Source organism: Procambarus clarkii, chromosome 11 (genome assembly GCF_040958095.1).
Source record: "Procambarus clarkii isolate CNS0578487 chromosome 11, FALCON_Pclarkii_2.0, whole genome shotgun sequence".
Taxonomy (NCBI): Eukaryota; Metazoa; Arthropoda; class Malacostraca; order Decapoda; family Cambaridae; genus Procambarus; species Procambarus clarkii.
This window is the reverse complement of record NC_091160.1, coordinates 46267328-46283541: the sequence shown is the minus strand read 5'-3', so window position 1 is coordinate 46283541 and position 16214 is coordinate 46267328. Positions and strand designations below refer to the sequence as shown.

The window sequence follows — 16214 nt, the reverse complement described above, 5'->3', positions numbered from 1 at the left end:
GGACCCCATACCCATCCTGTGGGTGGTAGTGGACCCCATACCCATCCTGTGGGTGGTGGTGGACCCCATACCCATCCTGTGGGTGGTAGTGGACCCCATACCCATCCTGTGGGTGGTAGTGGACCCCATACCCATCCTGTGGGTGGTGGTGGACCCCATACCCATCCTGTGGGTGGTAGTGGACCCCATACCCATCCTGTGGGTGGTGGTGGACCCCATACCTATCCTGTGGGTGGTAGTGGACCACCATACTCATCCTGTGGGTGGTGGTGGACCCCATACCCATCCTGTGGGTGGTAGTGGACCACCATACCCATCCTGTGGGTGGTAGTGGACCCCATACCCATCCTGTGGGTGGTAGTGGACCCCATACCCATCCTGTGGGTGGTAGTGGACCCCATACCCATCCTGTGGGTGGTAGTGGACCCCCATACCCATCCTGTGGGTTGTAGTGGACCACCACACCCGTCCTGTGGGTGGTAGTGGACCCCATACCCATCCTGTGGGTGGTAGTGGACCCCATACCCATCCTGTGGGTGGTGGTGGACCCCATACCCATCCTGTGGGTGGTAGTGGACCCCATACCCATCCTGTGGGTGGTAGTGGACCCCCATACCCATCCTGTGGGTGGTAGTGGACCCCATACCCATCCTGTGGGTGGTAGTGGACCCCATACCCATCCTGTGGGTGGTAGTGGACCCCATACCCATCCTGTGGGTGGTGGTGGACCCCATACCCATCCTGTGGGTGGTAGTGGACCCCATACCCATCCTGTGGGTGGTGGTGGACCCCATACCCATCCTGTGGGTGGTAGTGGACCCCATACCCATCCTGTGGGTGGTAGTGGACCCCCATACCCATCCTGTGGGTGGTAGTGGACCCCATACCCATCCTGTGGGTGGTAGTGGACCCCATACCCATCCTGTGGGTGGTAGTGGACCCCATACCCATCCTGTGGGTGGTGGTGGACCCCATACCCATCCTGTGGGTGGTAGTGGACCCCATACCCATCCTGTGGGTGGTAGTGGACCACCACACCCGTCCTGTGGGTGGTAGTGGACCCCATACCCATCCTGTGGGTGGTAGTGAACCCCATACCCATCCTGTGAGTGGTAGTGCACCCCATACCCATCCTGTGGGTGGTAGTGGTCCCCATTCCCATCCTGTGGGTGGTAGTGGACCCCCATACCCATCCTGTGGGTGGTGGTGGACCCCCACACCCGTCCTGTGGGTGGTGGTGGACCCCATACCCATCCTGTGGGTGGTAGTGGACCCCATACCCATCCTGTGGGTGGTAGTGGTCCCCATTCCCATCCTGTGGGTGGTAGTGGACCCCCATACCCATCCTGTGGGTGGTAGTGGACCCCCATACCCATCCTGTGGGTGGTAGTGGACCCCATACCTGTCCTGTGGGTGATAGTGGTCCCCGTTCCCATCCTGTGGGTGGTAGTGGACCCCCATACCCATCGTGTGGGTGGTAGTGGACCCCCATACCCATCCTGTGGGTGGTAGTGGACCCCATACCTGTCCTGTGGGTGGTAGTGGACCCCATACCTGTCCTGTGGGTGGTAGTGGACCCCATACCTGTCCTGTGGGTGGTAGTGGACCACCACACCCGTCCTGTGGGTGGTAGTGGACCCCCATACCTATCCTGTGGGTGGTAGTGGACCCCATACCCATCCTGTGGGTGGTAGTGGACCCCCATACCTATCCTGTGGGTGGTAGTGGACCCCATACCCATCCTGTGGGTGGTAGTGGACCCCATACCCATCTTGTGGGTGGTAGTGGACCCCATACCCGTCCTGTGGGTGGTGGTGGACCCCATACCCATCCTGTGGGTGGTAGTGGACCCCCATACCCATCCTGTGGGTGGTAGTGGACCCCATACCCATCCTGTGGGTGGTAGTGGACCCCATACCCATCCTGTGGGTAGTAGTGGACCCCATACCCATCCTGTGGGTGGTAGTGGACCCCATACCCATCCTGTGGGTGGTAGTGGACCCCATACCCATCCTGTGGGTGGTAGTGGACCCCATACCCATCCTGTGGGCGGTAGTGGACCCCATACCCGTCCCGTGGGCTCAACACTCTGGCGTCTGGACTGAGAATACAACAGTTCTGCTTCAAACACAATATTTAGTGAGAGTGAATGAGTGAATGACAATGAGATGAGAGTGAATGACAATGAGATGAGAGTGAATGACAATGAGATGAGAGTGAATGACAATGAGATGAGAGTGAACGACAATGAGATGAGAGTGAATGACAATGAGATGAGAGTGAATGACAATGAGATGAGAGTGAATGAGAGCGTGTAGAGAGCGAGAGTGCTGAAGGTAACTTTCACTAACCACCAAATATTCCAACCATTACAGTCTCGTTGATCACTCCTGACGGTGAGGTCTGCTGCCCCGCCCCTCCTGCTGTGAAGTCTGCTCCCCTATGTGGACCTCCAATGTCCAGCTCTAGCTCCTGGGTCCCGCTTTTCCAGCCTAATTTTCGTGTAATGCAATGATTCCCGGACATAGATTCACTAGGCTACATGTATTTCTTCGCTCCCAAGATTTGAGAAACTATGGTATCTATTTACGTATATATTTACCTAAATTTACCCAAGGGCCGCTAACTATCTAGTAGCCTCGACGAGGACAAAAAGCCGGCGGCTTGTTAAAAGGCCCGACAATTGTCTTAATGATATTTTTTTAGCTGGAATTTGGCATTTACGGCTTCAGCGGGTAGGCCGTTCCATGGGTTTATAACCCTCTTGGTGGAAAAAAACATCTCTTTTCAGTTCTACTTGAGAGGCCATACTCTCCAACACTATATCTGTGATTGTCCTGTTATCAGTGACTTCATACCAAATGGTATGAGGTACTTTGAGCTCTGTAATTACTTCATACACTCAGGAATATTGGAAGATATTCTTGTGCTGTACCCAGATTTTGCCAGTGGAGGCTAATAGAGCAGCCTCACATTTCTTATTCTCTCCTGATTCCATGTATGACTGGCCATCCTGTGAGGTGAGGATGTTGGATGAGCTTGTAGCTGGTTATTGATCTACACTGTGTAATCTTCCATATAGAATAGGGAAGCAGCACATTGCTGTGTATACCTAAGCTTCTTAATAATAAAATTCAGTGATAAAGGTTTTAAATTATAGTTTGTATTATTACCAGATATTATCCTTATTAAATCATGTTAACCATGGATCATTAAGATCTCATGTTGATATGTAATAGTCATATTTCTTTTGTATCGTCCATTAAATTGTTCATCATGTCTCAATTTTTCACTTCTTTGGATATACTGTACAAATGATAGGATAAATTAACCAGAAATATTTGTTTCATTATATTTTTTATTTAAATATTTGCATCAATATTTTTACAGCTGACAGGATTGTTTTTACTCACAGGCGCACTTATCTATTTTTAAAAAAATAGATAAATTGTGTAAGACAGGAAGACACATTTGTCAATGCACATATTTGAACACATATTTGTTCAGCGTTACATGTAGAGGAACCAGCCGAGCAATCTACCTCATCACATAATGATCAATTTAAACCATCGTTGTTAGACCTCGACTAATTACAGGAAGAATGATCTTCAGTCTGTAGTGTGCAGACAGATAACACAACAATACTGTAGAACACGCAACACAATAAGTGCTGAATAAAAATGCAGCAACAAGTGATGTTAGGTAAGGGTTTGTCCTAGTTGACATTTAATAATAACTGAAAAACTTTTGTAATTAATTGAATATGAAGGTGAATTAATTGTAAGGTGCCTGAGTGGGACGTTTAGGACACAAGACGAGTTGACAAAGCTCATTTTCTGTTTGCTTAAATTGTATTTATATATTGCTATACTAGGCTGTAGTAGCTTAGGTTAGGCTGTATTGGGCTCAGTTGGGTTAGGTTAGGATGGATTGGGTTGGGTTGAGTCAAATTAAGTTGGGTTGGGTAACATTAGGCTAGGCTGGGATGGCTTGGGCTAGGTTCGTTCTCGACTCAAAATCGGAAATTCCAGGTTCGAACCCTGGACGAGAGAGAAATGGTTGGGCACATTTCCTATTACCTAATGCTCCTGTCCACCTAACAGTAAGTGGGGTACCCAAGATTGATGATTCATTGATAAAGATTAAGCCACCCAAGATGCGGCACGGGCATGAATAACCCGTAAGGTACAAAAGGGTTAGTCAGCTTATTGTGGAGTACCATCTTAGGTAGGGTCGGTACTTTGACCTTTGGGAGGGGAGGGACCTCAATATAAGCCTAACATGTATATAGACACTCTGGCTGCCTGTCCCCGACACAATGATTATTATTAATTATATACACGTTAGACCTGTATCATGGTCCCCCCTCCCCTCAGAATGCAGCCTCACACTAATCTAACTAATTCCTGATTAGCTATTCTTACTGCTAGGTGAACAGAGGCATGAGGAGATAGTAAATGCGTCCAAGCATTCCTAACCTAACCTACTCTCATATCTCAAGTTCACCAGTGTTTATTTACGTAATAACTACTGGAATACCATTAATCTTGGTAGTATAAATCTAATACCAAGCAATGCTAAGCTTGGTAATATAAATCTAAATATAATATAATATAATATAAAAAAAGACATATTTACTACAAGTTTCAAGCAGAGAATGTATATATATATATATATATATATATATATATATATATATATATATATATATATATATATATATATATATATATATATATATGTCGTACCTAGTAGCCAGAACGCACTTCTCAGCCTACTATGCAAGGCCCGATTTGCCTAATAAGCCAAGTTTTCATGAATTAATTGTTTTTCGTCTACCTAACCTACCTAACCTAACCTAACCTAACTTTTTCGGCCACCTAACCTAACCTAACCTATAAAGATAGGATAGGTTAGGTTAGGTAGGGTTGGTTAGGTTCGGTCATATATCTACGTTAATTTTAACTCCAATAAAAAAAATTGACCTCATACATAATGAAATGGGTAATATTATCATTTCATAAGAAAAAAATTAGAGAAAATATATTAATTCAGGAAAACTTGCCTTATTAGCCAAATCGGGCCTTGCATAGTAGGCTGAGAAGTGCGTTCTGGCTACTAGGTACGACATATATATATATATATATATATATATATATATATATATATATATATATATATATATATATATATATATATATATAAATATATATATATATATAAATATTCACCAGTGTTTATATATATATATATATATATATATATATATATATATATATATATATATATATATATATATATATATATATATATATGGGCATATATAAAGTTGTATATATATATATATATATATATATATATATATATATATATATATATAGTTAACATGAATGACTTAAATGCTTAAATCCTTAAATGCCTACGTGAATCCCGACGTAGCCTCCACGATGGTCATAAGAAGAAAAACTTTTTTTAAGTACGTGCGTAACTGCTTCGTGAATCTGGAAGATCAGGAGCTGGACATTTATAAAGGGACCGTTATTGACCCATGGATTACTGACAACCATTTTACCTGCTTGATACCTGGGGGCAGATTCACGAAGCAGTTACGCAAGCACTTACGAAGCTGTCCATCTTTCCTCAATCTTTGGCGGCTTTGTTTACAATTATTAAACAGTTAATGAGCTCCGAAGCACCAGGAGGCTGTTTATAACAATAACAACAGTTGATTGGCAAGTTTTCATGCTTGTAAACTGTTTAATAAATGTAACCAAAGCCGTCAAAGATTGAGGAAAGATGTACACGTTCGTAACTGCTTGCGTAACTACTTCGTGAATCTGGCCCCTGGTTGATGGGGTTCTGGGAGTTGTTCTACTCCCCAAGCCCGGCTCGAGGCCAGGGTTGACTTGTGAGAGCTTGGTCCACCAGGCTGTTGCCTGCAGCGGCCCGCAGGCCCACATATCCCAGGGAATTATGAGGGGAAAGCGACAAGCCATTACGACTATATAGCACTTGGAAGAGATGAGGATAAGGGTATGGTGTCCAACCACTTGGACGGTCGGGGATTGAACGCGGACCTGCAGGAAGCGAGACCGTCGCACTATACCGTCCAGCCTTAAGTGGTTGGGGAGTCAGAAGAGACAGCGAGTGAGAAAGCAATAACGTGTACAGCCTCACCACCAGATACGAATATCACATTACCCCTTGTGACCAAGCTGACTATCATGTGACGCAAGCCGCACTGCGTCACACCCTCGCTGCGTCACACAAAACACAGTCTACCCCCCTGCGTCTCCCCAAAACACATTCACCATTTCAAGGACCTATTCTCCTTAATTCATCATTTCTGCTATCGTGGAGTGGTTGGTAACGACCCAACCAGCGCGGCGTCTTAAGGAGGTAGTTACGAGCGTCTCAGTGCTGGCAACCTGATATCTTGAAGAGGTTTGTGTGGGTAGAGTTGTCTCCTGGGGTTACCTGGGGTTACCTGGGGTTACCTCGGGCCGCTCTTCTCCTCCAGTGGTGGTGTTGGTGCAGTGTTTGTAACCTGCTGGTTGTCAGGTGTTTGTGAGGCAGGTGTTTTGTTGCCTGGGGGGCAGGGGGGGGCAGGTGTTTGTGAGGCAGGTGATGAAGCAGGTGATTACAGGTAATAACAACAGGAGAACAACAACGACACAAACACAACAGAAACAACGACACAAACAAAAACACAAACACAACAGAAACAACGACAGAAACAACGACACGAACAACAGAAACAACGACACAAACACAACAGAAACAACGACACAAACAACAGAAGCAACGACACAAACAACAGAAACAACGACACAAACAACAGAAACAACGACACAAACAACAGAAACAACGACACAAACAACAGAAACAACGACACAAACAACAGAAACAACGACACAAACACAACAGAAACAACGACACAAACAACAGAAATAACGACACAAACAACAACACAAACAAAGACACAAACAACAGAAACAACGACACAAACAACGACACAAACACAACAGAAACAACGACACAAATACAACAAAAACAACGACACAAACAACGACACAAACAACAGAAACAACGACACGAACAACAGAAACAACGACACAAACACAACGGAAACAACGACACAAACAACAGAAACAACGACACAAACAACATAAACAACGACACAAACAACAGAAACAACGACACAAACAACAGAAACGACGACACAAACACAACAGAAACAACGACACAAACAACAGAAACAACGACAAAAAACAACAGAAACAACGACATAAACACAACAGAAACAACGACACAAACAACAGAAACAACGACACAAAAAACGACGCAAACACAACAGAAACAACGACACAAACACAACAGAAACAACGACACAAAAACAACAGGAACAACGACACAAACACAACAGAAACAACGACACAAACACAACAGAAACAACGACACAAACACAACAGAAACAACGACGCAAACACAACAGAAACAACGACACAAACACAACAGAAACAACGACACAAACACAACAGAAACAACGACACAAACACAACAGAAACAACGACACAAACAACAGAAACGACACAAACAACAAAAACAACGATACAAACAACAGAAACAACGATACAACCACAACAGAAACAACGACACAAACACAACAGAAACAACGACACAAACACAACAGAAACAACGACACAAACACAACAGAAACAACGACACAAACAACAGAAACGACACAAACAACAGAAACAACGACACAAACAACAAAAACAACGATACAAACAACAGAAACAACGATACAACCACAACAGAAACAACGACACAAACACAACAGAAACAACGACACAAACACAACAGGAACAACGACGCAAACACAACAGAAACAACGACCCAAACACAACAGAAACAACGACACAAACACAACAGGAACAACGACACAAACACAACAGAAACAACGACACAACCACAACAGAAACAACGACACAAACACAACAGGAAACAACGACAGCAAACACAACAGAACAGACAAACACAGAACACGACCCAAACACAACAGAAACAACGACACAAACACAACAGGAACAACGACACAACAAACAGAAACAACGACACAAACACAACAGAAACAACGACACAAACACAACAGAAACAACGACACAAACACAACAGAAACAACGACACAAACACAACAGGAACAACGACACAAACACAACAGAAACAACGACGCAAACACAACACAAACCACCACAGAACAACGACACAAACACAACAGAAACAACGACACAAACACAACAGAAACAACGACACAAACACAACAGAACACAACGACACAAACACAACAGAAACAACGACACAAACACAACAGGAAACAACGACACAACACAACAGAAACAACGACACAAACACAACAGAAACAACGACACAAACAACACAACAGAAACAACGACACAAACACAACAGAAACAACGACACAAACAACACAAACACAACAGAAACCACGACACAAACACAACAGAAACAACGACACAAACAACACAAACACAACAGAAACAACGACACAAACAACACAAACACAACAGAAACCACGACACAAACACAACAGAAACAACGACACAAACACAACAGAAACAACGACACAAACACAAGAGAAACAACGACACAAACACAACAGAAACAACGACACAAACACAACAGAAACAACGACACAAACAACAGAAACAACGACACAAACAACAGAAACAACGACACAAACACAACAGAAACAACGACACAAACACAACAGAAACAACGACACAAACACAACAGAAACAACGACACAAACACAACAAAAAAAAGACACAAACAACGACACAAACACAACAGAAACAACGACACAAACACAACAAAAAAAGACACAAACAACGACACAAACACAACAGAAACAACGACACAAACACAACAGAAACAACGACACAACCACAACAGAAACAACGACACAAACACAACAGAAACAACGACGCAAACACAACAGAAACAACGACACAAACAACAGAAACAACGACACAAACACAACAGAAACAACGACACAAACACAACAGAAATAACGACACAAACACAACAGAAACAACGACACAAACACAACAGAAACAACGACACAAACACAACAAAAAAAAGACACAAACAACGACACAAACACAACAGAAACAACGACACAAACACAACAGAAACAACGACGCAAACACAACAGAAACAACGACACAAACACAACAGAAACAACGACACAAACACAACAGAAACAACGACACAAACACAACAAAAAAAACGACACAAACACAACAGAAATACAACACAAACACAACGGAAACAACGACACAAACACAACAGAAACAACGACGCAAACACAACACAAACACAACAGAAACAACGACACAAACACAACAGAAACAACGACACAAACACAACAGAAACAACGACACAAACACAACAGAAACAACGACACAAACACAACAGAAACAACGACACAAACACAACAGAAACAACGACACAAACACAACAGAAACAACGACACAAACACAACAGAAACAACGACACAAACACAACAAAAACAACGACACAAACACAACAAAAACAACGACACAAACACAACAAAAACAACGACACAAACACAACAAAAAAACGACACAAACACAACAGAAATACAACACAAACACAACGGAAACAACGACACAAACACAACAGAAACAACGACACAAACACAACAAAAACAACGACACAAACACAACAAAAAAAACGACACAAACACAACAGAAATACAACACAAACACAACAAAAATAACGACACAAACAACGAAACAAACACAACAAAAACAACGACACAAACAACGAAACAAACACAACGACACAAACACAACAAAAACAACGACACAAACACAACAAAAACAACGACACAAACAGCGACACAAACACAACAAAAACAACGACACAAACACAACAAAAGCAACGACACAAACACAACAGAAACAACGACACAAACAAAACAGAAACAACGACACAAACACAACGACACAAACACAACAAAAACAACGACACAAACACTACAGAAACAACGACACAAACACAACATAAACAACGACACAAACACAACATAAACAACGACACAAACACAACAGAAACGACACAAACACAACAGAAACAACGACACAAACACAACAGAAACAACGACACAAACACAACATAAACAACGACACAAACACAACAGAAACAAAGACACAAACAACAACACAAACACACCAGAAACAACGACACAAACACAACAGAAACAACAACACAAACACACCAGAAACAACGACACAAACACAACAGAAACAACGACACAAACAACAGCACTAACAAGAGGACCAAGAACAAACACACCACGACAAAGAAACAAAAGCAACAAGGACACGACCCTGACCCACAACAAGAACAAGGTGAAGAAAGTTGTCTTAGCCACCAGTGAAGGACCTGTAACCTTTGACACTCCCACTGACGCTCAGGATATTCACAACCTAACTACGACTGCTGGTTTATGCACGATAATTGCGTTGTTAGGACGTTTGAATGACGTGGTAAGCGTTTAAATGCTTTACTCATCCTGTGGGTGGTGGTGGGTCACTATACTCATCCTGTGGGTGGTGGTGGGTCGCTATACTCATCCTGTGGGTGGATCACTATACTCATCCTGTGGGTGGTGATGGGTCGCTATACTCATGCTGTGGGTGGTGGTGGTGGGTCACTATACTCATGCTGTGGGTGGTGATGGGTCGCTATACTCATCCTGTGGGTGGTGGTGGGTTACTATACTCATCCTGTGGGTGGTGGTGGGTCGCTATACTCATCCTGTGGGTGGTGGTGGGTCACTATACTCATGCTGTGGGGGGTGGTGGGTCACTATACTCATGCTGTGGGTGGTGGTGGGTCACTATACTCATGCTGTGGGTGGTGGTGGTGGGTCACTATACTCATGCTGTGGGTGGTGGTGGGTCGCTATACTCATGCTGTGGGTGGTGGTGGGTCGCTATACTCATCCTGTGGGTGGTGGTGGTTCGCTATACTCATCCTGTGGGTGGTGGTGGGTCGCTATACTCATGCTGTGGGTGGTGGTGGGTCACTATACTCATCCTGTGGATGGTGGTGGGTCGCTATACTCATCCTGTGGGTTGTGGTGGGTCGCTATACTCATGCTGTGGGTGGTGGTGGGTCGCTAAACTCATCCTGTGGGTTGTGGTGGGTCGCTATACTCATGCTGTGGGTGGTGGTGGGTCGCTATACTCATCCTGTGGGTTGTGGTGGTTCACTATACTCATGCTGTGGGTGGTGGTGGGTCACTATACTCATCCTGTGGGTGGTGGTGGTTCGCTATACTCATCCTGTGGGTGGTGGTGGTTCACTATACTCATGCTGTGGGTGGTGGTGGGTCACTATACTCATCCTGTGGGTGGTGGCGGTTCGCTATACTCATGCTGTGGGTGGCGGTGGGTCGCTATACTCATGCTGTGGGTGGTGGTGGGTCACTATACTCATCCTGTGGATGGTGGTGGGTCACTATACTCATCCTGTGGATGGTGGTGGTGGGTCACTATGTAACACCCATGACCTCCCACCCCCCTTAGAGTTCACACCCAGGGAAGCCTTCTCCAAGAGGTCAGCCCAGATGACCTCCGGTTTATCTTGTATGTTGATTAAAAAAATTCCTGGGTTAGTCTTAGTCAGCATAGTTTCAAGTATGTAATATTTCATGATACTCTTGTCAAACATTGCAATGGAATTAGATCCCAGATTCTTATGTGTAAACATCCATGGATCTCCCCCTTTTGGCCAGGTCAGAGATCAGTCACACACGTAATTAATAACTCCTCTCTTGAAGAGTGTATGGTGAATGTCAAACAAGCTTATTGAAATATTTCTTGAGTGTACACGTGTGGCCGATCTCTTACATTCTTGGTGTAGGTAGCAACAGCAGATCTCCCCCTCCCCCCTGTGGGGATTGTATATAGAGGTCCGGTAGGGACTTAGTAAGGACAGAGTGCCAGACACCAGGGTCCAGAGAGGGCTGTGAAGAACATCTCAGCCAGGGAGAGACAGGTCTTAAGGTAACATGTGTGATCTCTGAGGTTTTGTTCCATGTCCAAATTTCTTAACTTTTTGCCAGTGTTAGAGTAGGATTTATAAGTGGTGATTGACATAATTTTGGTCTCAGTAAACTCATGTTAAATTTCCCGTCTGTGTCAATTGTTGAATCCTCTTAGCCTTTTTGGATATAGTGGTTGACAACCGTTTTCATAATTAATGACAGTCATAGAAAGTACTCTCCAAGTCAAGCAATGTTTCTTGCCTCGTTGCTTGATATAGTCTCAATGGTCATAGGCAGATGGTGGCAGCGTATTTAATCCTTGTGTAGCATTTCCTTGTGGGCAGTGTACTTTTTAGTTCCGGTGTAACCATCATATGTTAGCTCATAACAGTGTTACCAAGTGCAACCGATGGGGAAGTGTTACTCAGGATAAGTAGTGTTTACATTATTAGTTTAGTATCCATTATTATAGTGGTGTTCCATTATAGTAGTGGTGTTACAAAAGAGTGGTGTTACAACTATACTCATCTTGTGGGCGGTAGTGAAAAGGGTTACAGAGGCACATAATGGGCTCAGGGACTGAACCCCACAATTCATTTAGCTAAGCAAGTTACAGTCTTGATGAGCTAGTAACAAAATTCAATGTAAGTCGTCACATCAACAATGGGTTCGAGATCGACCACAAGTACAGGTTCTAAATTAAGCAACTGACATATGTGGAGAGCTAGTGTCAAAACTGATATGTTTGTCCTGCACACCGGCCCCCATCCAGTGGGCAGCGGTGGATAGGTTACAATCACTTAGTTACTACCTACAGTTAGCAAACTGGGGATATTTGGCTAAAATTTCTGGTAGCAGATTATTTTGAATGAAATATTTACACATCGCTGGAACATTGGTTATAGAATTGTCTCTAAATTCACGCATCTTTTCGCACTCCATCACATAGTGACGGAGGGTGTGCGAATAATTTTGTTGACAGTTTACATTTGGTCAGGTCTACATCAGCAGATAATGAGAATTCCCAGAGATACTTGTAACCGAGTCTAAGCCGAGCAGTAGTAACATCTAGAAGTCTGCTGATTTTATTGGATGATCCATAGATGTGTGGCTCCTCTTGCATGTATGTATGATGATAGATGGAATTACTGGTGTCTATTTCACTTTACCTCAGATCTACAAGATCTTGTTGAAGTTCTCGGTGTACTGCTGCTCTCAGATTGCTCATTGACAATCCAAGGTTACACTCAACGGCTCCTTTAAAGGCAGATTCTTTGGCTAACTCGTCAGCTCTATCATGCATTCGGAGGCCAACATGAGATGGAGACCACATGAAATGGACTCTGTTACCATCCTTAATAATTTTGTTGTATTTGTGTCTAGCTTCTGACACGAGCATGTTCCATTGTCTTAAAGAGTTGAGAGCATTTAAGGATGATAAAGAGTCACTTACAATTAATGTATCAAGTTTGGAGACTTGTACACATTTCAGTGCAAGGATCAAGGCAAATAGTTCAGTCTGAAGGGTAGAGGCCCAGTTGTCTATACGGACTCCCCACTCAAAGTACAAGCCATCGCCCATTGTCAGAACAACTGCACTTCCAGCTGCACCCGTGGTGCGGTGTAGGGAACCATCAGTGTATATGATTTGAGAGAGAGAATGCTCTGTGGACAGAGCATCAATATGGCTTAAGGCGTTGTGCTTTGCCTCAAGACGAAGCTTGGGCTGATCTCTAATTTGCTTCTTGGGTGGAAAGGGGAGAGATTAATATTGAAAAAAAGAGATATTTATTTACTTATTTATTTATATACAAGAAGGTACACTGGGTTGTGAGGGAGTACATAACATTGGTGTTCTTACAAAGCCATTAACACGAGTAGCGTTCCGGACAGGTCCTTAACCTAACAGATAACGTAAAATGAATAGGTACATTGTAGCAAAATCTGACATACACAAGGAGATGGGAGACACGCATTCAATGCCGGGTGCCCATAGTGTAAAATTTATACATATATATGTATATACATATACATAATAAATGGGAAATGTACAGTACTCGACTCATTTCATATTTCATAGTTAATACTTCTGTCATGTAAAAAACATACATTGACTTGTGGACTGTTAACATTGGCTGCCAACCAGAAGTAGTAACTTTAATGCACGGAATAACGTTGTATCTGAGTGTATTGATAATTTTGGTGTTTGATGTTAGAAGTTAGATCATTCCTCCGCTCCGTCATCGTCATCGTCTGTGTCAGGAGTAGCAAGAGAGGCCGCAAACTGCACCGGATCAGTCTGGGTCTCAACATCTATGAGAGTTACCCTTCGAAGTTCGTACAAGCCGTTCTCTTTGGAGTCGATCTGAATGCTACCGCGTTTCCCATCCTTAAGTTTTTTCAACTTTTTATCCTTGGCTTTCTTCTCCTTAGGAATTTTCAGCTTGATTACTTCAATAACATCTTCTTCAGCTAAGAGCTTCTCTTTCTCCGATCGGTTGAGTTCCCGAAGACGGTCGCGTTGTTGGATGTAAATATGGAAAACGAGGAAGATTATAGCGCTGACTAAGCTAGCCACAGTCATCATGCGGAAGGTCTTGCGAGCGCCCAGGTGGTAGTACATATACCCTCCCACCACGCTGCCCAGGCCCTTTCCTGTGCGGAATACCAACAAAACAGTTTAGTTGATTATTGCCCCCCCTGTACCCATCATGGGAGAGGTTGTGGGAAAGGTTACAGAGGCCCCTTTTCCACTTCCAATCACAGGAAGGGTTTGAAACTTCCTTACAAGTAGCCCAATCAGGACTTCCATAAGCATTCAGAAATGGATATAAGATGGACCGGAACGTCTCCACTTTCATATGTGCGAGTTGGATTTACTTATTTCAACCAGGTTATTATGGCACGCTTCCTGCATCGGCCACTAGTGTTAGTGGCTCTCAGGTAAATTCAGGTAAATCACTACAGATACCCACTTGTGCACTCAAACATGACTTATATCCACAACAACTGACAGAGTTAACATACAAATAATAAACATAGGAGGCCATGACACGAGCAACAGTTGAATGGATCATTGTTTACTCAGCCTTTCAATGCTTACTCAACTTTATTCAATACTTACTCATCGTTATTCAATGCTTATATAACTATATTTCCCAACCTTCCAGAGGTTGATAGGCCTTAATAACCCTCCAGAGGTTGATAGGTCTTAATAACCCTCCAGAGGTTGATAGGCCTTAATAACCCTCCAGAGGTTGATAGGCCTTAATAACCTTCCAGAGGTTGATAGGCCTTAATAACCCTCCAGAGGTTGATAGGTCTTAATAACCCTCCAGAGGTTGATAGGCCTTAATAACCCTCCAGAGGTTGATAGGCCTTAATAACCCTTCAGAGGTTGATAGGCCTTAACAACCCTCCAGAAGTTGATAGACCTTAATAACCCTCCAGAGGTTGATAGGCCTTAATAACCCTCCAGAGGTTGACAGGCCTTAATAACCCTCCAGAGGCTGATAAACCTTAATAACCCTCCAGAGGTTGATAGACCTTAATAACCCTCCAGAGGTTTACAGGCCTTAATAACCCTCCAGAGGCTGATAAACCTTAATAACCCTCCAGAGGTTGATAGACCTTAATAACCCTCCAGAGGTTGACAGGCCTTAATAACCCTCTAGAGGCTGATAAACCTTAATAACCCTCCAGAGGTTGATAGACCTTAATAACCCTGCAGAGGTTGACAGGCCTTAATAAACATCCAGAGGTTGACAGGCCTTAATAACCCTCCAGAGGTTGACAGGCCTTAATAACCCTCCAGAGGTTGACAGGCCTTAATAATCCTCCAGAGGTTGATAGGCCTTAATAACCCTCCAGAGGTTGACAGGCCTTAATAACCCTCCAGAGGTTGACAGGCCTTAATAACCCTCCAGAGGCTGATAAACCTTAATAACCCTCCAGAGGTTGATAGACCTTAATAACCCTCCAGAGGTTGACAGGCCTTAATAACCCTCCAGAGGTTGACAGGCCTTAATAACCCTGCAGAGGTTGACAGGCCTTAACAACCCTCCAGAGGTTGACAGGCCTACCAACCAGGACAACTCACCCACTCCGTAATAGA

The 16214-nt window shown here is 43.8% G+C and overlaps 2 protein-coding genes across 2 annotated transcripts in view; one reads left to right on the top strand and one right to left on the bottom strand.

Annotated features, from left to right (window-relative positions):
• The first annotated feature begins 2168 nt into the window (after positions 1–2168).
• LOC138363709 (probable serine/threonine-protein kinase fhkE) lies at positions 2169–7172 on the top strand. The gene is made up of 2 exons (XM_069323097.1): positions 2169–2300; positions 6723–7172. The coding sequence occupies exons 1-2, from the start codon at positions 2169–2171 to the stop codon at positions 7170–7172; spliced, it is 582 nt and encodes a 193-aa protein (XP_069179198.1).
• A 6713-nt stretch (positions 7173–13885) lies between these two features.
• The window catches only part of LOC123758411 (major facilitator superfamily domain-containing protein 6), a 56575-nt gene continuing 54246 nt past the window's right edge, over positions 13886–16214 (bottom strand). Inside the window, exons 9-10 of the mRNA XM_069322785.1 lie at positions 16200–16214; positions 13886–14755 (exon numbers count right to left, since the gene is read on the bottom strand). The exon at positions 16200–16214 is cut by the window's right edge and continues 153 nt beyond it. Of these exons, the coding sequence (XP_069178886.1) occupies positions 14325–14755; positions 16200–16214 (446 nt within the window). The 3' untranslated portion in view covers positions 13886–14324. The remainder of the gene's footprint in view (positions 14756–16199) is intronic.

Bases quoted from the DNA above. Each gene is read 5' to 3' on its own strand.
- LOC138363709 (XM_069323097.1), top strand. From the start codon at position 2,169: ATGAGAGTGAATGACAATGAGATGAGAGTGAATGACAATGAGATGAGA. The intron at 2,301-6,722 runs GTGAATGAGAGC...CAAACACAACAG, and splicing joins TGAATGACAATGAGATGAGA to AAACAACGACAGAAACAACG.